Source organism: Pongo pygmaeus, chromosome 10 (assembly GCF_028885625.2).
Source record: "Pongo pygmaeus isolate AG05252 chromosome 10, NHGRI_mPonPyg2-v2.0_pri, whole genome shotgun sequence".
Taxonomy (NCBI): domain Eukaryota; kingdom Metazoa; phylum Chordata; class Mammalia; order Primates; family Hominidae; genus Pongo; species Pongo pygmaeus.
In genome coordinates, this window is record NC_072383.2 from 2,094,471 (window position 1) to 2,116,865 (window position 22,395).

Below are 22,395 nucleotides of genomic sequence, written 5' to 3' on the forward strand. Positions count from 1 at the left end.
AAATCATTATGTAAGCAGGACTGAACATGAAAAAGGCAGAAAATTTGAATCTGCTATGTAAAGAGGCAAAAATGATAAACCTTGGGAGATTGAAACTTACCTTCAAGTATGACTTTGACTGAAGGAAGACCTATCTAGCTGGCAGAGGTACTTCAGCTGGGTCATACGAAAACATGACTGGAAGTGTCCTGCCATACTTGACAACTCTGCCCAGCTCTTGTTTCCACCAGGCTCCACTTGGCCACTGAGTGGAAGTCATTCGGCAAGTTAATGACAGTCACTACTGAGAAGATACCCCTTTGGTTTCCCTCTTGACTTTGCCTATTTCTAGATGTATTATGGAGCAACGACCTCTCTAGCAGGGTGATGATGATTAGCTGTAACTTCCCCGCCCCCAGGTACTTGGAAAATGGCCTAATCAACAACTTAGAGTGAACTAGCCATATGTTAATTAGTTATATGGCATTCAGGTTTACCGTTCCAGGAATGTAAATATTTGGAATTATTCCTATCAGTGTTGTCTATATTCTTTTATATTTCAGGGATGGGACTGCTGCAGGTTGACCCAAGGGTATCCCTATAAAAGAACCTTGGAATCTACAATTAGAAGAGTGCATCATCTTTAAAAAAGAGGTTTTAGGGAACAAATATCCCTTTTTGTCTATTGAGGCAGGCTGGTCCCAAATGTCATATCAAGTAAAGGATTACCTGACCTGTGTCAGACTAGGAACCAGAAATGTTCCTGGCTACATAACCCTACTCTCACATGACTTCTGATACTGTAGGAAAGCAAGCTGGAAATTAATGTGTGGAATTCTAAGAGAGATGCGCGCAAAGTGACCATTCAGGAAAGAATAATCCAGAATGCAAATACGAACTGAGCCGTCATTTATTATTCATCCTTGGGTGAGAGGGAGAAGAACCAGGGGTCAGAGAGAGAAGACATTACAGATTGAATGCCAGCTGAAATATGGAAGGAAAGGTGAGTTTGCCAAGAGTTATATTAATAGGAGGACTGTGAATAGAATGAGGGTTGATGGCTGATTTCTGATGGCCAAATAAAGGTGTTTACTCTTAGGACTGTGTTTTGAAAATGACAGAGAACTTAGAATGCATTCACAGAAGGGTAAAAAGAGAAGAGAGAACATTTATAAAGCTAATTAGAAGAGGAAGGTTCTGAAAGCCCTATTGAAAAGAACACTTTTCAGCTTCCTTTGAGAAGACATTTTCTATCTAGCTCCATTGAATGCGTTTGAACTGGCCTGGAACAGTTAAGAAGGTAAACGGGTTAGGGAGGTTGAGGATCAGAATGGTCTTTGGGGTTTAAAGCCAGGTCCACTTCTCCCCAGCTGAGCTGGCTCGGCCAGGTTACTGAACCTCTCCAAGCATTCAATTGCTCTAATTAAATAGCTGAGGGTGATTGACTGGAAGGGTTGTTTAAGTGTGAGACTAAGTTCTGTGGGAAGGAGCATCCTCCATAGTGCAGCACCTTCGTCACCACTCACTTAAGCTCTAACATGTGGCAATAACTTCTGTTTTATAAGTGAAGAAACTGAGCCTCAGTGAGAGAAAGAGGTTGCTAAAGTGTCAGGAATTAGCAAATGTTGGGCTTGAGATTCAAGTGAAAATGGGTGAAGAAACATTCCCGTAGGTTAGGGTAGCATAGTGGGTTGAATAGCAGCCCCTCAGAATGTATGTCCATGTCGTAATTCCCAGAGAGTGTCAATGTTAGCTTATCAGGAAAAAGGGTCTTTGTAGATGTAATTAACTTAAGAATTTTGATATGAAGACATCGTCCGGGATTATCTGGGGAGCCCTAAATCCAATGACAGGTGTCCTTGTAAAAGCGAAGCAGGATATCTGACTGCCAGAAGATGAGGAGGCAGGGTGACCACGGAGACAGTGTGATGTGGCCACAAGTCAAGGAATGCTGCCTGCCAGCAGAAGTTGGAAAGGGACAAAGAAGGGGTTCTCCCTGAGAGACACTGCAGGCAGCACACCCTGCTGGATTTTGAACTTCTGGCCTCAAAACTGTGAAAGAATAAATTGCTGTTGTTTTAAAACATCCAGCTAGTGGTAATTTGCTATGGCAAAAACTGAATACATGTGGGAATGGCTCGCATTTTGTGAAGGACTTTGAGCACCTAAAAAAGTGGACACAATAGTGGACAGGTCTGAGCCTTGACTATGTGGTTCCTTCTGGGGGTCAGCAGGTCACCCAGATGAAACAAACTTTCTCAGGGCCTTAACAAGTAATGAAGGTATAGCTTTGGTGACTGAGCGCTTCCTTTGGTATCAACTTCTCTTTCCAAAGAGCCTCAGGAGATGAGGCCACACATTCCCATTTTGCAGATGAGCAAACAGAAGTCCAAGATAGTTACATAATTAGCATGCACCACTGGCTTGCTGAGGTAGAGAGGGACATCATTTGAATTCACACATGGTAGATGAATTCTCCCACCTGGAGAGCCAGTCCCCAGGATCAGGCCATAAATAACCTTGCTGCGTTCTGTCTTTGGGGGCTAAGCATTGCTGAAAATCACAAGGCTAGGTTAGTCACGTTACCACACCTTGTTATCCTAACAACTTAGGCTGCTGTAGAATGAGGCTTGAATTCTCCTCACACTCCGAGTATTCTGGCTTCCCCTTGGGACGGACGCTGGGGCTGAGCGTCCAGGAGAGTTTTCCCTAAGTGTAGTGTATAAAGACAGCCCAGTGGGTTAGGTGGGATCCGGTCCGTCCTATGGCTTCTAGATAAACAGACAGGAGGAAAGGTGGAGATGTGATGGAAGGGAGAACTCTGCCAGCAGAGGTTTTTAATACTAACATAAGTTGTGAAGGCCTCAGTGTTATTATGGGTCTTCCAAAAGAAGGAGAAAGGCCATTCTGCACCCTCTTCAGCTTTGCTCTCTGAACCGTGGGTTGGGGAATTTTCCCCAAAGCCTTCCTCTCTCCTCCATTTTAGTTCTAGTTCCTGAAATGTTGCACACAGTAGTGGCCAGTGCATGGCCTCTGGGTTTGTGTAGACTTGGGTTCAAATCCCGATTCTATAATTTGCTGACAAAGCAATCTTCAGCAAGAAAATTAACCTCTTACCTACTGTTTTGCACCTGTACAAAGGTGGTAAGTCTCTTTGGCAGGGCTGTGGTGAATTCAGGGCACATAGTAGATACTCAACAAATCTTTCTCACAGGGGTGAAGGATGATAACAGCTAACATTAAATGAGCACACTGTGCACCCCACACACTTTACTTGGACTATTTCATTTCATTCTCACAACCACCCTATGGAGGTAGGTACCACTATTAGCTTCATATTGTAAAAACTGGGTGTTAAGAGGTAAAGTCAGGTGTCCACATGCCCATAGCTCATAGCAGGCAGAACCTGCTCTTTGGCCTGTCTCCAAAGACCAGGCTCTTCGCTGTATTTAAAGTGCCTATTACAGCCCCTGATATTCACCAGGCATATTAAATGATGATAATTAATATGAATTCAACAAACATATATATTGAGGGCAACTATGTGCCAGACACTATTTATTCATAAAAATATCTAAACAAGTAACCTGGTCACAGGTGGGAGCACTACACTGATGCATCAGCCAGCTTTGGTCAGGGAAGCAGTACCACCGTGAGTGACATGGAGGAAGGGATTGATTGCAGCGATTAGACCTTATCCAGTTGTGGAAGCTGGTGAAGAATCTATAGAAGGCTGCTGCCTCTGCATCTGAGGAAGGGTATGAAGTTGCCATAGTGCCAACAGGCCGGAGGAAAGCAGGACGTGATGTGGGAGAGAGTGAGGCCAAAGTGGAGCCCACAAGGACAAATACAACCCTTGTTTGCCTTTCACCACTTCCGATCTCGACTGTGAAACATAAAGCTGGAATCTTGACTACAGAGCTGGACACGTACTTTGCCCAGGCCTCAGATAGCTGAAGGAGGAGATCTAGCAGGAGCTGGAGGAGCTGTGGGCTCCACCATCAGGGTAAGCCAGCAATTCGGTGACAATGAGTGCATGCTGCTGCTTCATGTCCACCTTCCAGAGGCTCCACAAATACCTGTTGGGGGCAACCTTAATGCAGAACCACATAAGGAAGGCAATTCTGGGAAATAGGTTCCAGCTTAGTTAAGTTGACCTAATGCAAAACCACCACACTGATGTTCCCCTCTCTGGCCTTTGAGAAGGAGTGGTTGTGCGTGGCCCTATGTGGAGATAAAGAAGGTAAGGTGTCAGAAGGCACATTTAAGCTGGGCTTTCGGACTCCACTCTTCCTACTCTGGCTTGCTAATCAATTTTACCTGGTTTGAAATGCTCACCCTTATATACAGGCAATTATGTGGATTAGAAATTAAGGATGAAACATCTTCCCGAAAGGTCACTGTTAAAATTTACCCATCATCTTGGTGCTCCTAGCTTTCTACCACCAACACAGAGTAGCTGACACTTCAATCCATTGCAGGCAGCTTGGATTGCAATGAGGACAATGCAATGCATTTGGGCTGGAAACACTGGACAGGTAATTTTTGCAGGTGGGTGGCAGCATTTAGTGCTGAGTGGCTGTTGTGGTGGGCAGAGGGAGAGAAATAGAAGGGACACCTTGCAGACTTGATGGGAGACTTATTCTGAAGAGATTTATTAGTGGTGTCGTCCCTGGCTAGGCAGTGGGGGGAGGGCTCTGTGTCAAGAGGTGTGTGTGTGTGCTAAGGAAGAGGAAGAGCCTGCTTGGCAACCTGGCTTTCTAAGCCTTGGGCCAGATAGGGAAGAAGAAGAAGAAACATTTACGTGTATTCCCACCTCCCAAAGAAAGCTACTGTCAACATTTTTTTTCCCCACATGCCCCAGATTGAGGATACTGTCAACATTTTGGTGTGAACCCTATTTAGTCTTTTCCCTAGTTCAAATATATACCTGACTTTAAAAGGAAAATGAAATCATATTGCCTGTAATATTTTTGTGACTTGTTTTTCTTTCAGTGTAAATCATCTTTTTCCACGTTACTAATATTCTTCCTTAATATTGTTCATGTCTATGTAGAATTTCACTGTATGAATGCACTCTAGTTCAGTTATGTGGTGGTTAAGAGCATAGGCTCTGAAGACTGCTAGGGTTCAAATCCCAGGTCTTTCAACATTAACTGGTTGTGAAAACATGGGCAAGTGAGTAAACCTTTCTGTGCTTTGGTTTCCTCATTGGTAAAATGTGGATAAAAGCAATTCCTTCACAGGGTTGTTTGGAGGAGCAAATGACTTTATGTATGTGAAGCACTTAGAATAATCTCTTAGGGTTATTATTTAACCAACATTTTTGTTGAATATTTAGTTCATTTCCAGGTTTTCACTCTTACAAATATACTGTAATTAACAAATTCAGTGCACTCTTAATTGCTTCCAAAGAAAATATCTGTGGTCACATTTAAAAATCTTTTCCAGAGTGAATCATGCACTCAACACAAATTGAGGGTCCATATGTACAAGGCATTATGTTATGCACAAAGAATAAACACAGTTTTCTTCTTGAAGACACCTAAAATGTAGTAAGGAAGAGGAGAGAAAAGGCTCATGCAAATATAAGCAAAATACTTGCAGAAAGAGGGCACATATGAAGACCTATGGGAGATTCTTTAGCTGGAGAATCAAATCATTCGATGACAGAGAAAGACAGACTCCCTCCTCTGCTCCCACCACCTCCCAAATCCCCAAATCAGAATTCACAATGGTCTCCTTTTGTCACGTTGAGAATTTGTTACCTCGAAAGAGCACACCCAGGGCTGTGTTCCAAAGTTAAAAGCTGGGATATGGGCGTATACTGCAAGACCAAATATTTAGGAAATACCTTTTTCTGGAAAGGAAAGAACACATTTCACAGCTGAAAAGAGAAGTGAAAAATGAAACTAAAGAAGCATGAAGGTAATATTTACTTGCTAGATTTATATGGTGCCTACCTTTAGAAAAGCTGGGCTATAAATCCTGCACGTGACCCCCTAACACACATACACTCTGTTCCCAGTGACTTGGCTCTTTGTGAGTTATCTGCAGCATATTTTGCAATCATTTCACACTGTTCATCTCCCTGCAGCCCTGCCCCCACCAGCTCACCCACACTTCACCCTTCAGAAGAAGGAGTAAGATAATAGTAGAGCCTGAGTTTGGTGTCAGATATGCCTGGGCTAAGTCCAGGTTCCACATTTACTCAGCTGGGTGACCCTGGACATTGTAATTCAAGTCTCGAAGTCTCAGTTTCCATATCTATAAAATGGGGATAATAACGACGATAACACATAACTTATTGGGTTGCAGTGAGGATTAAATTAGATAAAGGCTGTAAAATGCCTATCACAGTACCTGGCGCAGAGCACTCAGTAGTGTTAGCTATTATTATTATTCCTGCACTTGTGTGTGAAGGGGATGCAAACCAGTTTTACTATTCATTTAAACAAATTATCAGCTACAGCAGCCTCTGAAACACAGGCCTATAATGCATCCTAAAGTAAATGCGAAATATTTGATTTTGTGTTATTTCTAATTTTCTCTATTAAGCTGAAAATTGAGTATGAACACACCAAAATGGCAAAGAGGCCAGATTTCTCTTGTAACCAACAAAATTGAGATTGCTCTTCACATTAGAGTGAAGATGACTGATACAGCTTAATACCTCTTCCAGGGGCACTTACATTTTCCACTGGGGCCAGAACCACTGGACAAAGGAAGCAAACAGGAGTGGTAAGGTTTCAGGTATCAAGGGACGGACAGATGCATTTTCATAGGGGGAATTGCAACACTCCTGAAAGTATCTCAGGCACTCACTCATTTATTCAACACATATTATGTACTTACTATCTGCCAGATACTGCTCTAGGCACTGGTGAACAAAATAGATGAGACATCTGCCTTCATAGGGGGTTACATTTTAGTGGGGGGATACAGACAATAAGCAATAAAGTTAATGAATAAGTAAACTATATAGTATGTTAGACAGGGATTCAATAAGAGTAAGGGGAGATAGGGAGCGCTGTGGGGATCTGTCAGTACTGAATCAGGATGAGGTCCTGGTGAGCCTCATTGAACAGGTGAGATTTGCAGAAAGCCCTGAAGAAGCCGAGGGAGTTTGTGTTTCAGGCAGTGGGAATAGCTAGAGCAAAGGCCTTACAATGTGTGTGTGTGTTGAGGGGTCATTCCTGGAGTGTCTGGGGCCCCATCAGGAGGCTAGCGTATCCCGAGTGAGGGGGACAGCAGTAGGAGATGATGTAATAGGATTTGTACTCGGCCATTCCTGTAGGTCACTACAAGGACCATGGCTTTTACTAAGTGAAATGGGTAACCATGGAGGGTTTTGAGCAGATGAGTGCTGGGATGTGATGTTTTAAATGGGTTACTCTGACTGTTGTATTGAGAAAATACCAGAGGGTAGAGGGAAAGTACACCAGGGGGATCAGCCACAGGAGAAACCTGGGTGAAGGATGCTGGCTCAGCCCCAGGTGGTAGCAGTGCAGGAACTGAGAAGCGGTCAGGCTCTGGATTCACCTGAAGGTAGGGCCAACAGTATCTCCTGATGGACTAGACGTGGAATGATGAGAGAAAGGAGTAAAGAGTGACTCCAGGATTTTGATCTGAGCAACTAGAAGTATGGGATTGTCATCGACTGCCATGGGGAAGGCTGTGTGAGGAGAAGCAGGCTTTGAAGAGATCAGGAATCCAGTGTTTGGATGTGTTAGGCTTGAGATGTCTATTAGACGCAGTCGGCTGTATTCTGGAATTCAGGAGAGAGGTCTGGGCTGGAGATAGACATTTGATACAGACAGCTGCTGAAAGCCACGGGAATGGTTAGGGTCACCCAGGGAATGAGGGTGGATGTGGAGGCGAGGAGGTCTTATGTGGAGACAGGTAGAGGTTTTCCCCAAGAGGGAGTTGTAGGCCCCCCTGAAAGGGATCACGAAGCCCCACTGGAGGAGAGCCCGGTCCTGCAGGGGGTGCCGTGGAACTTGCTGTGGTTGCAGGGAGTGATGGAGGAAGTGTTTGCTTCTCCGGGAAGGAGAGGTGCCGGATAGATTCCTGCCGGAGTTGCAGAAATAATTAAGAGAAGTAGGTAAGGATATCCTAGTAGAACACGTGCTCGGCCGCCTCCAAGGAATTAGCAAACCTGGGTCTAGGAATCTGTTCAGACATCTGGGCACCGCTGCCTCGCCTACCAGGCTCCGCCTCGCTGCCCCTCCCGCTCCCCCTCCCCTCCTCTAGCTGTCACTTCTACAACCGCTCTGATTATAATTGATCAAACAGAATCACGGAATCACGGCTCATTTTGCCGTTTTGTTCAGTGGCCCGATCCGAAACGAGACTCTGGTAGTTGGGCAAATTGTATTCCTCCTCCTTGGAATTCCGCTCACAGAGGCCTTCCCGGCGTGGCCGGCCCAGCAGGGACGCGCCGCCGCAGCGGAGGAGAGAACGCGGGCGGGGGGCTGCAGGCCGGCGCGGGGGGCGCGACGCCGCCGGCGGGGCGCGAGGGGGTGTGTCCGCGCCGCGGCCACCGCGGCCACCGCGGCGGGCGCCCGGGTCCCCCCCGCGCGCCCCGGCCTCCCCGGGGGCTCCTCACGCCGCCCCTCGCCCGCCGGCGGCCGGGGCCCGCTCCCTTTGACGTCATGCGGGCCGAGGGCTCGCTCGGGCGGCGCTGCCGCGGGCGCCGAGAGGGGGCCCAACTTCGGGCTCCAGTCCGCCGCCGTGCGCCCCGCGCCGTGCGCCCGGCTCCCTGCGCGCCGCCGCAGCCACATCTGGAAGCGTTCAGCGCGTCTGCCTCCGGCGCGCCGGGCGGGCGGCGCGGGCAGGGGCGGGCGCGGGCGCGGCGGGGCTGGGCCGGGGGGAGTGAGCGCGGCGCTCTCGCGCGCCCGGTGTCTCCCTCTCGCTGCCTCTGCAGAAACAGCTCCTGCCAGAGCGGCGCTCGGCGCGGCGCGGCGGGCCCGGAGCGGCGGCGGCGGCTCTTCCTGCCTCCGCGCCCAGGAGTTGCCGGCTCCCTTTGACAGCAGAGAGCCGGGCGGGGGCCTCAGGAGGACTCGCTGGGAGTGGGCAGGGGCGCCTCGGCCCCTGCCGGCCCAGGCGGGCCCCGCGCGCCCCCCGCCCCTCCTTTCCGCCTCTTCTTCTCGCCCTGCCTCTCCCGATTTATTTTTTCAAATGGTGTAGCCGCCAGAGGTGCGGTGCTCAATTCTTGGAAGGGGCCCGGATGTACTGAGGATGCATTACAATTTCACTCGAGGAGGCAGTAGTGGAAAGGAGCAGTTTTTGGGGTTTGATGCCATAATGGGAATCAGGTAATCGTCGGCAGGGAAGAAGAAACGCTGCAGACCACGGCTTCCTCGAATCTTGCACGAAAGCCGCCGGCCTCGGAGGAGGGATTAATCCAGACCCGCTGGGGGGTGTTTTCACATTTCTTCCTCTTCGTGGCTGCTCCTCCTTTTAAAACCATTTTTGGTCCATGGTCAATGAGAATACGAGGATGTACATTCCAGAGGAAAACCACCAAGGTAAGGCTGGACCCCGCCGCCTCGCCGGGGCTCCCTGCCTTTTCCACCGGGTTCCTGCCCTACCCGCGCTCCCCGCGGCCCCGGGGCCGGTCCCTGCGGAGTGGCCCGGGGCCGCGTCCGCGAGGGGCGCCTCCGCCTCGTCGGAGCGCCCGGGAGCCCGGCGGGACCGGGGCCCGAACCGCCGCGCGAGACGGAGCGGAAAATTCCCGCCCCTCCCCCTCCGGGCCCCAGCTTCTCCAGAGCATGTGTTTCCTATGAAATTCCAGGCGAGGGGGGAAAAGTTCCCCAAGTGGCTGCCGCCGCCTCGCTTTCTCGCGTTCGCCTGGAGAGCCCGGCCTCCTGGCCAGCTGCGCGGGGGGCAGAGGGCGCCGGCGCCGCGGAGCCCAGAGGCCCGGGGTCCCTCGCTCGGCTCGGGGCGCGGCTGGGAGCGCGCGCGCGCACCCTAAGGCGGCAGAGCCCGGCGCCCACGGCCGCCCCGGGGGCGCCCTCGCGCTGCCCGGCGTCCACTCTCGTCCAGGCGCCCCTGCCCTGGGCGGCGCGCTCCAGGTGGCGGGTGGGGGCGGCGGTGCAGATGTGAACCCCAGCGCGCCCCTCTCGTTCCCCCTCCGTAGGTCCCCTTCTTCCTCTCTCCCTCCCTCCTCCGCCGCTCACCTACACCCACCCACCTCTCCACTGCTGTTGACCCCGAGCGCGCCCACGCCGCGTGTGTTCTCATTCGCACCCACATGTGGGCTAGCACCTGAGGATGGAAGCGGCGAGGAGCCGGGCGGTGTGTGGGCTTTGCTGTTTCGTGTTTGAAGGAGATGATGAAAGGGTGTGCCTGGCTCACGCGGCTCCATACTATTGCCCAGTGTTTTCCGAGCATCTCCATCCTTGGCCGCAAATGTCACCAGCTCCCCCTGTGATGGTGAAAGGCAGTCAGGTAACTCCCTACTTCCTGGAAACTTTCTCCCTCACCGCTCTCCCCCCATATTAACAAGTTATTTTCTTGGACGTTGCTCAGCATTTAAGGTTTTGGGGGTGAGGGGGTGCAGACAGGGTGGTCCCGCGGGGCTTTCTGGCAACCTCCAGGCATGACATCTCTTTCTTCTCGCCACTGCTCTCTCTGTCTCTTTGGGTGTAGTCTCTCCCTTTTCTCTCCCAGTTCCCAGAGCCTCCCTGTTTGCAGTCTTCCTCTTCTCTTCACCTGAAAGCCTGTCTGTTACTGCCGGTCTCTGTTCTTTCCCTGGGTTCTTCCCAGTGATCCTTTGAAGACCAGCCTGGTGGAAGGAGTTGTCTCCAGGTCTTTTAGTCCAGCTTTTTCCCTCTGTTTGCTCCCAGCTCCACCTTTTGGGGACAGGGCCTTCAGTCTTTAGAGCCAGAAGCTGCCAGCCAGCCTGCCTGGTCTCCATCTATCCTGAAACTGATTTTGGGGCCAGTCTTCTCTGCTTTCCAGCACGGGTGGCAGCATGGGGATTTTGGCCTCCTTTGGAAGAAAGAATCTTGTCAAGGGTCATGGGTTCTAGGGTGAGCCAGAGCTTTGGGGTCACAAGGGCAGTGTCCATGTTTGGATTTCTCTACTGGTGACCCCATCCCTCACCTGATCCCCTCCTCCCTTCTGTAACTGATGGGGGTAGTGAATGGTTTAGGAGGGAGGGAGTGAGACACAAAAGAGAGTGATATTAGTGAAGAGTGGGAATGCAAGATGACTCCCCTCCAGATTCTGAGACTGCGTGCTTTACCCACCTCCTCAGTCTAAGCAGCATTGGAGAGAAGAGCTCTGTAGTATTGCCTAAGTATCACTGTCAATGGCAATGTACTGTGGTAATAATAGTGATTATTCACATTATTCACATGATGATAATCTTAACTAGTTCACAAGGTCTCCTCTTGGCGCAGGATAAACCCCTTCTGAACCCATTTCCTTACTCTGGTTGTTTTCTTTTGCCCCTTTGCCTCTCAGCATCTCCCCGCTGTATGCTGAGAGCAGACATTAAAAGTAGGAGTGCCAACCCCAGAGAGGTTCCTGAGAAAGGTAGAGGGGAAGGGAGCAAGGGAGCCAGTGGCTGAGAGCTCTACCTTTCCAGCAACATGCCAGCAAACACTATGGCAACCTGAATTCCAGTTCTCTCCCTTGAAGCTGCAGTGATTATATAATTCATGGGAGCAGTTTTGCCTCCATTTCTAGATGCGGTTCCCAGGTGGAAGAGCACCAAGATCCCTGTCTCTCCTCTACTCTCCATCTTCTCTTCTTTAGTTGGTTGCCATTGCCGAGGTTTTTGGGGTAGGAGAGGGGAGGAGGGTGGTGGAGGCGGGAAGGGCAGACCTAGAAGAGGTTGAATATTGACAAGAAAGAGGTTGCTGTGGCTAATCACTAAAGGGGGCGGGTGAGCCATAATAGGGTTTAGAGTTTCAGGAGACAGAAGAGGAGTCTAGGACTGCCTCAGAAGATCAGTAATGGTGACGAAACAAAGAGTCGAGAACCAAAAAAGTTGTCAGTGGTGGGGGCTGTGCATTCCTCTCTTCCCAACATGCTCCGAGACATGGAATGCACCAGTCCTTGCTCTCTCACCTTTTCTGTGGAGTGTGTGCATGCGTGAGTGTGTGTGTATGTGTGTGTGTTTTGAGGGTCGAACTGGAGACTGGAGGTCAGCGCCTGGGAACAGCCTGGAAGTTCATTGAAGGATCAGCTTCTGACCCTGGGTTTCAGGCTGGGGTGGCACACTCAAGCCTTGCCTCACCTCTGGCAGCCTGTCTGCTCTGGGCCTGTGCCAGCCTCCCACTTTTCTGGGCTGATTTTCCATTGCAGGCTCCGGCTAGCAAATGAGTGTCTTAATAGTCAACCATTGAACAAATAAAACCCAGAATGTCCCTTATCTGCTAGAGTCAAGGCAGAGGGGAGAAACGTGTTCGGGGAGTGCAAGACACACTGTGCTTTTCTTTTAACTACTTAGCGATTCAGCAGAATAAGAATCGCTGTAATAAGGTAATAATAATAATGATCACAGTTAACTTTCTTTACAAATGGTCAGAGAACAACGTTGCTCGCACATCAGCTTGAGCAGGTTAAAGAAAGCTGTGGCATTAGCTTTGCTTTTTCTTGATCCTGCATGGAGAAAACTGGAGGAAAGGGGCTTTTGGAGTTCAGCATATTATTCCTACTATTGGTCAGGTACTTTTTAGTGTTTTAGAATATGACAATATATTAAAAAGAGTCAATTTTTGATTATTTCCATAGAATACACACTAACAGTATTTAAGTGTGTGTGTGTATATATACACACATGGAATAAGGAAAAGCTGTTTTAAATAGATCACACGAGAGGCTAATCCCCTTCCGGGACCTGGGGTGTTGAGAGAGGGGTATTGATAATGCAGTCTCCTAAGACTGTTTAAAGATTTCTTCTTCATAGTAAAGGGAGACTCGTTCTTACAGGTAGATGCTGCAGGCACAGTGCTTTGTAAATGAAATGATGAGCCATTAGCCCCCTGGGACCATTTCTCAGTCTTGGCAATGACCTAGGACTCTTCAATTTTTTCTTCAACTAAAACTGCTTGAGTTGGGTTCTTCTTAAGACCTACCAAAGGGATCCAAGGAGCATACTGAGTGGAGATTTCGAGGCCCTGCTCATCTTTGGATCCCTGCTTCCTAGTACAGGCGGCTGCTCAGTCCAGGGCCTTGATGCAAGGCTGAACAAATAAAGTCTGCGTGAATGAATGAATGCAACCTGGCCAGACCTGCAGTAGATGTGGCTTCTGCCTCTTCCAGTAGGTGGCGCCACAGGGCTTAGGAGTCAGGAAAGGGGCTTCAGGGTCCGGCTGGTGATGAAAGATGTAGGGGGAGTTTAGAGCTTGTGACCTGTTGGGGCTGTGCTGCTTCCATCAGGCCCACACCTGCCCCGGCACAGGTAACCCAAAAGACCAGTGTGTCTCCGTGCCACCGCACACACTGGAGGCCCTTGCGGCATCAATGAGGGACCCAGGTCCCACAGAGACCTCTCCACCCTGTTGTGATGAAAACGCCTTTGGAGTCCCCCCAGTCCATCGTAGGGTCTTCCCACAGACGTCTGTTTCCTTCCAGCACAGACAGCATCCCGCCGAGCCTGGAGGGAGGCTTTTGGGTGAATCGCTGAACTTGGTATGGCCAGATGTTAATTTTCTCCCTGATTTTTCACCGATGGTTTAGTAACCAGAGGGCCCGGTGGTGCCCAAGCCCAGTGGAGCATGGGGTGACCCGAAGCATGGGATCTGGGAACCCAAACCTGTGCAGTCACAAAGCTTGCCAGCCAAAGGCAGGAAGACATTTTCCTAACTTTAATAGGGAAAAGAACGCAAAAACAACTGGGTGCACTTCACAGTTGATTTCCGTTTATGAGTCTGCCTGGATCTCCTGCTGGGTAATGGCAGAAAAGCTCAGGAGACCCAGGTTAGGAAGTAACTGAGATTTGTTCTAATTTCCAGTGATGTTTCCCAGCACCTGGCGTTTTCTTTTCTATTCCTTTCTTCACTCGGTTTTCTTAGTTGCATGGCAAGTTCCATGAGGTCTGAGAAGCCCTTGGCACTGTGTTAAGAAGGGGTGAGTGGCTGGCAGCACTTTCTTCCTTTTACAGTAATTCCTCCCGCCTGATACAGCAGCTGTTTGTTCTGTAGGAGGTACAGGTCAGCTGGCGTCATCTCACCTCTTCCTTGCTGGGACCCTGAAATCAGTGCTGAGCATTCAGATTCAGCAGACAATTTTATTTTCCAATATGGACTACAGAAAGCTGATAGACTGTTTGCGAAACACCTGGAGACTTAACAACAAGCCTAATTAACAAAATAATCACACTGATTTTGTCTGTTTCTAGATTCCATCCTCACAGTTGCCTAGGTTAATGTTGGGCACTGTGGAGGAGAACAGAAGATTGGTTAAAAAAAAGGCATGGGGAATTGTTTTGCAACATATCAGGTGCCAAATATTTAGCAACAGAAGTGCTAAACATTCTGATAATGAAATAACACTCTGAGCCATGGCTGTCATTATTAAAATAATTTAGTAAACACCTGTTTACATGTACCTCAAGGTTAGATACCACATAAAACAAGTAAAAGTGACAGGATCCCTCAGGGAAAGTGGAATGGAATGTTTTTCCGTGTCATTTCAAAGCCGGATGTGTAGACTTAAACTGAACCCACTGCAGAAAAAGCAAAATGGAAGGCTGAAATAATGAATGCCATCATTTGAACCGAAACCTGGGCGCTCCAGAAGAGCTCTTCTCTGTGTTTTAATTCCTAGATGGGGTGCTTATTTGCTCAAGACCAGGCTTTCCTGAGCCTGTGTAGACACGGGCCTGGAGCAGGTGGGCAGACCCTCTTGGCTTCTATAGTTGAGGCACCCCTGGAGGCAGCTGTTTATCATGGCAGGAAGGGAAGTGGATGCATTCTGTACTGCCCCTTTCCCCTGCCGAATTCAGGCAGGACCCGCGCAGGTCCCTGGAGAACCTTGCTTCAGTGCTAGCTGTGTGTACCGTGTGGGCAGGACCCCAGCTGGGAGACAGGGAGCCCAGGATGACCCCACAGAAAAGCAGAGCTGTGAGATGGCTGCAGCCTCCGAGAGCTGAGGTGCAGAAGATGAGGGGAAGCCAGAGGAGCCCCAACCCACTAGGGTGTCTGGGAGCGTTAGGGGAGCAAGGTCATCAGGGTAGTCAGTTACTCTTTGTGGAGCTGAACTGAATTTAAGTAGGGATTGTAGGGACTGTAGGAGAGAAGTTTGGGCCTGGAGCTCAGGAGTCAGTCAGAGGTTGAAAATACACCCTTCCTTCCCCGGAAGCCAAGGGAACTAGAGGAAGGGTTCATCTGGCTGAAGCAGAGGGTGAGGAAAGCGGGGGTTAACTGGCAAGAAACCCAAACCTCTCAGCCCCTCCCCTCCCCAAAACCCCACAAAACAGTTCTCTCCAAAACACCTTCACTTTAAAATGGGCTTCTTGTGCTATACCCTGTGTGTATAGGGGGCAGGGGGCTAGGCTCTGGTTCGTTTAAGGGTTTGTCAAACATAGAATAAATGTAATGTCTCTTTGGGAATTTACTTTCTAGGATCAGGACATTTTATGGGTAAAGGAACGTTAGAGACAATCCTCATTTCCAATTGAGAAAACAGAGGCCCCTAAAGGTTCACGGAGGCAGGGATGTAACTAAATACAAGGTCTTCAGTCTCTTTATCCTCCTGTCTTTACCACACTTGGTGCTGGCCCCCTGAGAGAGCATTGTTAGTGCTTCTGGCTAAATTTTGCTTGGTAGATCTCTCAACCTCTCTATTCTTCCTCCCCCTGCCTCCACCTTTGTACTGCCTTAAAATAATTTCTGCGATGTTAGATTTAGGAATGGAGTTGGAAGGGTGGGGTGGGGGAAATCTATCATTGGAAAGGTTTAAAAATACTTTCTTAGGCTACAGAGTAGAAGTTCATACATGTCCACAAGAAACTCCTGCAAAATTCAGATCACGATTTTGTCTGCAAACAGATCTGCCTCTAAGCCTTTTTTATTTGCTCACTTCCTCTCGGCCCCAATCTAGGCTTGTTTCAGCCCCTTTGTGAGAGTGGGATGGGGATGGGAAGCCAGGCTGTGCTGTGGGACTTCCCTGGTGAGCTGCTAGGATTCTTCATGGACCAGCCGGCATTACCAGTAGCTGGGGTACGGACACACAGATCAGCCCCAGGGTAGAGACTGTGAGACAGGCTGCCACAGACTCCACCTGAGTTGGTCGACCAAGGGCGTCTTTCTGCTCCCATGTCAGGGTTGGTCTCCTAGGACCCCCGGCCTACTCCCAGGAGACATTCCCAGCAGTGGTGATAGACTCGGCCCATGGAAGAGAATCACTAGGACCTGCCTCTGACATTCCCATCTTCCTTGAAGTGTTCATTGGCTGACTTGTTTCATACTCTTTCAAGTCCTCTCTGAGAAACTGGAAGCCCTCTGAGGCTGACTCGGTCTAGCTTGAAGATGGAGGCGTGAGCCAGGCTCATGCTTAGAGATGTGGCTTTTGAGTTCCCTGGTGGAGGAAGCCATCATTTCAGAACATAGTGTTGTGATAATTTCATGAAATATTCAAGCTGCCAATTTGCCAACAGGGGTTTCGTTTAATACACTCGGCTACACTTGGTGTTGCCCGCTTGAACCTAGCTAAAAGGAAAATAAAATAATCTTGTCTCCTGTTCTTTAGAGAACCAAGCCAAAATCTAGACAGTAAATGGATGTTCTTGTCCATATTGCCTGTGGGCAGAAATGTTGACTTGATTACTCAATTAAGCTCTATTTACTTTATAACCATTGTGTCATGTACAGTCATTTATATTCCTTTCTTTCTTCCAAAATAATCAACTTGGGCTAAAACCTTTCAAAGATATTAACAAAAGTAACAAAGTAAATAGCTAAAGAATAAATAAAGCTGTAGGCTAGAGAATGACTTGGGTCTTGCGTCACATTCTTTGACTTATCTCTTTCTCTGAGAGTTCAGAAGGAATCAAATCCCTTTTTTTTTTTTTTTTTGTCTGTAAAGTGGAGATAATAATCCTTAGCCAATTCACTTCGCAGGGCAGCTGTGAGGATCCAAATAGGAGAATGAGTGTATATCACTGTTCAAACATCAGCTACTCTTATTCTCCCCATCAGAGAGCAGAGCACCAGAGTTTGGAAGAGCAACGCCGTGAAGTAACATTCACAGCATTTCAAACAACTTTGGAGCTGTTGTGGGAGGGCTGACATTATTCAATATTATAAAGGTGAAAACGTAAAACAAAGAGAAACCAGAGTCTGAGGTGGTCTGGCTGATACCAGAATAATCAGGGAGGAAGTGAACCATTGGTCGAGATGGGCCTGGTATTTTGCCCTCCAGAGAGTCTAGGAGCCTGTGGCCAGTAGGCTCCCAGGACAGTGGAGCCATGTGCACTGCTGCTGTTTCCAAGCTGAGGGTGAGGACATGGGGATGCAGGGTTCCTGATGCCTGGCAGCCGTCCACCTGCCATACTGCTGTCCCCTCACTGCCACCACACATGGCTGCCTGCCTTCGGCCTCAAGTCCGAAGCCACGCTGGCTGGAATTCCTTTCGTGGCCTGGAAATAGGGCCATTGAGGGCAGGAAGAACACCACCTGGGCAACCAATGTCTCCTCACTTTTGAACGTGAATTCCCCAAACCTAAACACAACTTCCCAGTACAGGAGAATGGGCTGGAAAATAAAACTTTGCTTCAAAAGTAAACTTTGGGTTTGGAAAAGAAACTTATTTATTTTTCATAGCCAAAGTGTCGCAGGTTTGGAGATAGAGGGGACAGTTTTGTGCAGCTCCCTAAGACACTGATCAAAATAGGAAAGGGCTTTAACATTACAGTCTAAGTGACAGGATTAGTTTTAGTTTCCCAAAGCAAAAATAATCCCATCATCAAAAAGTATGCTGGGAAACTTTCGCATTTGTTTGCACCTTGCTCTACCCTCAGCTCTGGTCCTGTGATCTGTGGAGCCATATATGTTTTAATTTGTATCTAAAGAAAAAAAGCTATATTGAGGTATAACATCTACCTTTTTATAATTTTAAAATAGAGCAAGAGCAATAGCCACCATTTATTGAATGCCTAGCATGTGTTAGGCAATGTTCTTGGTGCTTCATGTGCTTAATATGTTTTATCCTTACAGTCATCCTGCCACGTGGGTATTAATTATATTTTTTAGATAAGGAAACTGAGGAACAAAGATCTTAAGCAATGTGGCCACAGCCACCCAGACAGTGTTGGGGCTGGGAATTAAATTCAGGTCTGTCAGACTTTCAAAACATTTGTTCTTTCTGTTACTTCTCCCCATGGAGAAGAGTAGAAAGAGGAACCCACTATCTCTCTATCCTGGGAAAATGACCTTGTCCTCGCCTTCTGGAACCTGGCTTAGATTTGCCTTGTGGGAGCTCAGAGCTGGAATCCTTGTTCTTACTAGATGGCTGTACGTGGTTCTGGTACCCCACCTCCCCTCCTGGTCCCATCCTCTGGCTTTCTTTCCCCTTATTCCCAGGGTTTCTGCCAGGGCCCTCTTTGCTTCTTCACATCTCCTCACAGGCCTTCACAGACCACCTAGGTCAGTACACCTTGTCTCTCGGGGGACCTATTTGTGGCATGGCCTTGCTTCACCACCCATTCTTGGAATATTTTCTCAGTCACTCCCTCCTGGAAAATAGACACTCTCCATTCTCGAACGAGATTCCCGTGAGTCCCGGGGACCATCCTTGTCCCTGGGATGCAGTATTTATTTATTTATTTTGAAATAGCAGCTTTGTTGAGGTATAATTCGCATACTGTAAAATTTACCCTTTTGATGTGTACGATTCAGTGGTCTACCTACTTCCCCAATATTTTCATCACCCCCCAAAAAATACCCTTTACCCGTTGGTAGTCATTTTTCATTCCCCTCTCTCTCCAGCCCTTGGCAACCATGAATTTACTTTTGTCTCTATGGATTTTCATGTGTTATTGACAGTAATAATAATTCCTTTTTTTTTTTTTTGAGGCGTAGTCTTGCTCTGTCACCAGGAGGGAGTGCAGTGGCGCGATCTCGTCTCACTGCAACCTCCGACTCCCTGGTTCAAGTGATTCTCCTGCCTCAGGCTCCTGAGTAGCTGGGACTACAGGCACGCACCACCACGCCTGGATAATTTTTGTATTTTTAGTAGAGACGGGATTTCACCATGTTGGCCAGGATGGTCTCAATCTCCTGACCTCTTGATCCACCTGCTTGGCCTCCCAAAGTGCTGGGATTACAGGTGTGAGCCACTGTGCCCGGCCAACAGCAATAATAATTCTACAGTTGGAGTTTGCTGTGTAGTCTGACTGTTGGCAACATATCTCACAAATTTCAGACCTAGGTAGGTCATGACAATCTACATGATAAGTGATGACATTAAAAGGAAGCACGTGAAATTAGTTAGGGAGCTGGCTGTCATTTGGAGGTGGGATTAAGTGTTTTCTTTCAATTATACAAAAAAGTGGTTTTAGCATTTTTCAAAAGTATCTTAGCATAATGTCTTCAAGGTTCATCCACGTTGTACCACGTGTCAGGACTTCGTTCCTTTTTATGGCTGAATAGTATTTCATTGAAAGCACATGCCACATTTTGCTTATCCATTCTTCTGTTGATGGACACTTGGGTTTTCACCTTTTGGCTATTGTGAATGGTGCTGCAATGAACACCAGTATTCAAGTACCTATTTGAGTCCATTTTTAGTTATTTTGGGTTTACCTAGGAGTGGAATTGCTGGCCCTGCAATATGACTTTTTAGCTTTAAGAGCCCTCTTCCTTGGGTAGTGCCCCAAGTTTGAAGCCCACGTAGATGAGACTACAGCATTAGGAAATTCTATTTTGTCAGTAGTGAGGGTTTGGTATTTACTGTGGGCTCCCAGTTCCTATACCAGAAATTTGACTTTAATTGGTGTTTCACAATCTGACAGCTGCCTTTTGATGAGGAGTGACTGATACTGCCTCTGTTCAAAAAAACAAAACAAAACAAAAACAAAACAAAAAAAACCAGTGTCTCTATATCCAGTTCAGCTTTCACCTCGTTACTGACCTGGCTTTGTAACTCAACAGGAAATTGGTGTTTGGCAAGACAAAGCTATTTAGTCTGTGTCTGTCTCTGTCTCTCCCTCTGCCTGTGTGTCTAGTCCAGGAACACCCATGTCTGTGGCTAGAGATGTGGACTTGATAAGCCTGAGGACTGTGGGAGAGAGTGGCTCCCCTCATGTGTGGCTGGGCTGAGTCCTCCCTGGACTGTGTTGGGGAGGCAGCTCTGTGCTCTGTGCTGGCCAGGTGCTGCCTGCCCTGCCCCAGGCATGACTGATTAATAAGGGATCTCTGCCTTCAGCCTGAAAGCTGCCTTCAGAGGGGAAAAGCACCTTCCCAGGGCTCTCACCTGCTCCGCATGCATCTAAAGTCTAGGCAAGAGAGGCAAAAACGTGAGAAGAAAGGTAAACAGTCCAGGGAGAAAATCAGGAAAGGAGGAAGGAGAGAAGGAAGCGAGCAGCGGGTAGACAGCCAGAGGAAACAGCAGCACATGGTAGGCTCTTGGCTGTGGATTGATGCCCCAGTTAAATGACTCTGGAACCCTCTTTCCAATCTTGGGATGGGTATTTTCTTGGTGATCATTTTACCTAAGAGTGATATCATCGGATGCATTTCTGTCTTAGCATGTTGAACTGTGCTAATCTGAGGAAGAAACAAACACACACATTGATGCCTCGGCTGAACCCATTAATCAGAGACCTGCGTATGGACAAAAAAGCACACAGGCTCACGGAGGTGTGTGAAGCTCTGAAGACTTTGCACTTTGAAGGCCAATGTACTTACTTTAATCCAACCGACTATTAGTAAATTCCTCTCCTTTGGGCTCTGCCCTCACACCCCCTCACTGGCCCTGCTCACAGGTGCCTCTGGGCCGCTGTGCAGAGCTGGAATGTTGCATAGCATTTCTCCAAGGTGGAAGCTTCTGTCGCCATATCTGGCTGCCTGAGACATCCTGGGGATTCGAGCTCCACGTCCAAGTGGATTTCAGTGACTCAGAGCTCATATTTGGTCTGTCGTGAATAGGATCTTGTGCCTCTGTTTTTAAAATTATTTAAAAGGCAAAAATTTTGACCTATGCCCAGCTGTCTGAAAGACCAGGAGATAAGAAGCCTTTTCTAGGATAAATTGACTGTGAAATATCTCTGAAAATGAAATGTCTCATGCCAGTTATGATGAAAACAATTCTAAATAGTTTTTTTTTCCTCCAGAATAGGAATGGTTAGTCATTAACAAAAAGTTATTGAGCATCTGCTATCTGCAAGGCAGTTTGCTTATAGGATCTCTGGATTCAAGGTTATCTTCAAGGTTACAGCCCTCAACTATCCCTTCCTTTAAGGGAAGTATCTATTCTACTAGGAGGTAAGATTTATGCTTAGACACACAGACACCCACAACTGTAATAAAAGGCAGAACATGCTTGATGTTACAAGGATGTAAAGATAAAGGCTCACAGATTTAAAGAAGAAGGGTGATATGGAAAGATGGAATAAATGGAGGAAGTGTTATATGGAGGTTGTGACTGAACTGACCCTTGAAGGGTGGACAGAAATGGGGTGGAGAGGAGAGGCGCACATTCCCAACAGAAAGGATGGGATGGCCTTTAATGTATTCGCAGGGATGTGCATTGGATTTCAAAGGAGTAGTGAGTTGAGTTTGGCTGGAACAAGGTTTTGCAGGGGGGGGAAGTGGGAGAGAAAGTTGGAATGGCAGGAAGGGGATAATGCATGGAGCACCCGATACTGGGCTGAAGAGTTTGCATGGCATTTGGTAGGCAATGGAGGGCCATTTAAAGTGTATGAGTGGAGAGAGGGTGTACTCAGAGCTGCTCTTCCAGGCAGCAGGCTAGAGGATAAGGTAGGGGAGTCGAGGCTGCAGGTAGAGGGGCAGTTCTGAGGCTGTTGCCACTGTTCAGGCAAGAGAGGGAAGGAGTGATTTTCCCAGCAGAAAGCCAGAGACAAGGGAGCCCTGTGCTGTGATCTGGGTGGGAAGGGTAGAGGTTGTATTTGGAGGCAAGTAGAAGATGCCCAGCATGCATGCAGAATTAGACTTCTGTCTAAGAAGGTGCTGTTTGAAGCTGTGGAGGTGGAGCCATTAGGGAGACAGAGAGCAGAGGGAAGGAACGATGGAGAGCTGAAGGCAGACAGGAGGAGGATAAAATGGAGGAGACAATGACAAAGTAGTCAGGGAGGTAGGGGGAGAGCCTTACTACTGCAGGGTCTCAGGGATCAAGGCAGGAGAGCATTTCCAGGAGGCCGTCATTGCTGAATGGAGTCGTGAAAGGGAAGATGGGAACTGAGAAGCCCGCTGGATTGAATGATTGGGCTGGAGAGTGGGT

At 48.2% G+C, this 22,395-nt stretch overlaps 1 protein-coding gene across 18 annotated transcripts in view; it reads left to right on the forward strand.

The window, feature by feature from the left end:
- LOC129009980 (voltage-dependent L-type calcium channel subunit alpha-1C) overlaps positions 1-22,395 on the forward strand; it is a 716,779-nt gene that overhangs the window by 73,069 nt on the left and 621,315 nt on the right. For 10 of the 18 annotated variants that reach the window (XM_063672312.1, XM_063672327.1, XM_063672314.1 and 7 more), the window contains exon 1: positions 8,869-9,509. The exons of 1 other annotated variant lie outside the window; for it this stretch is intronic. In XM_063672312.1, coding sequence (XP_063528382.1) covers positions 9,461-9,509 — 49 coding nt within the window. In that variant the 5' untranslated portion in view covers positions 8,869-9,460. Of the gene's footprint in view, positions 1-8,868; positions 9,510-22,395 lie in introns of those variants that run through there. 7 more of the 18 variants (XM_063672315.1, XM_063672325.1, XM_063672324.1 and 4 more) reach the window with 1 other exon arrangement.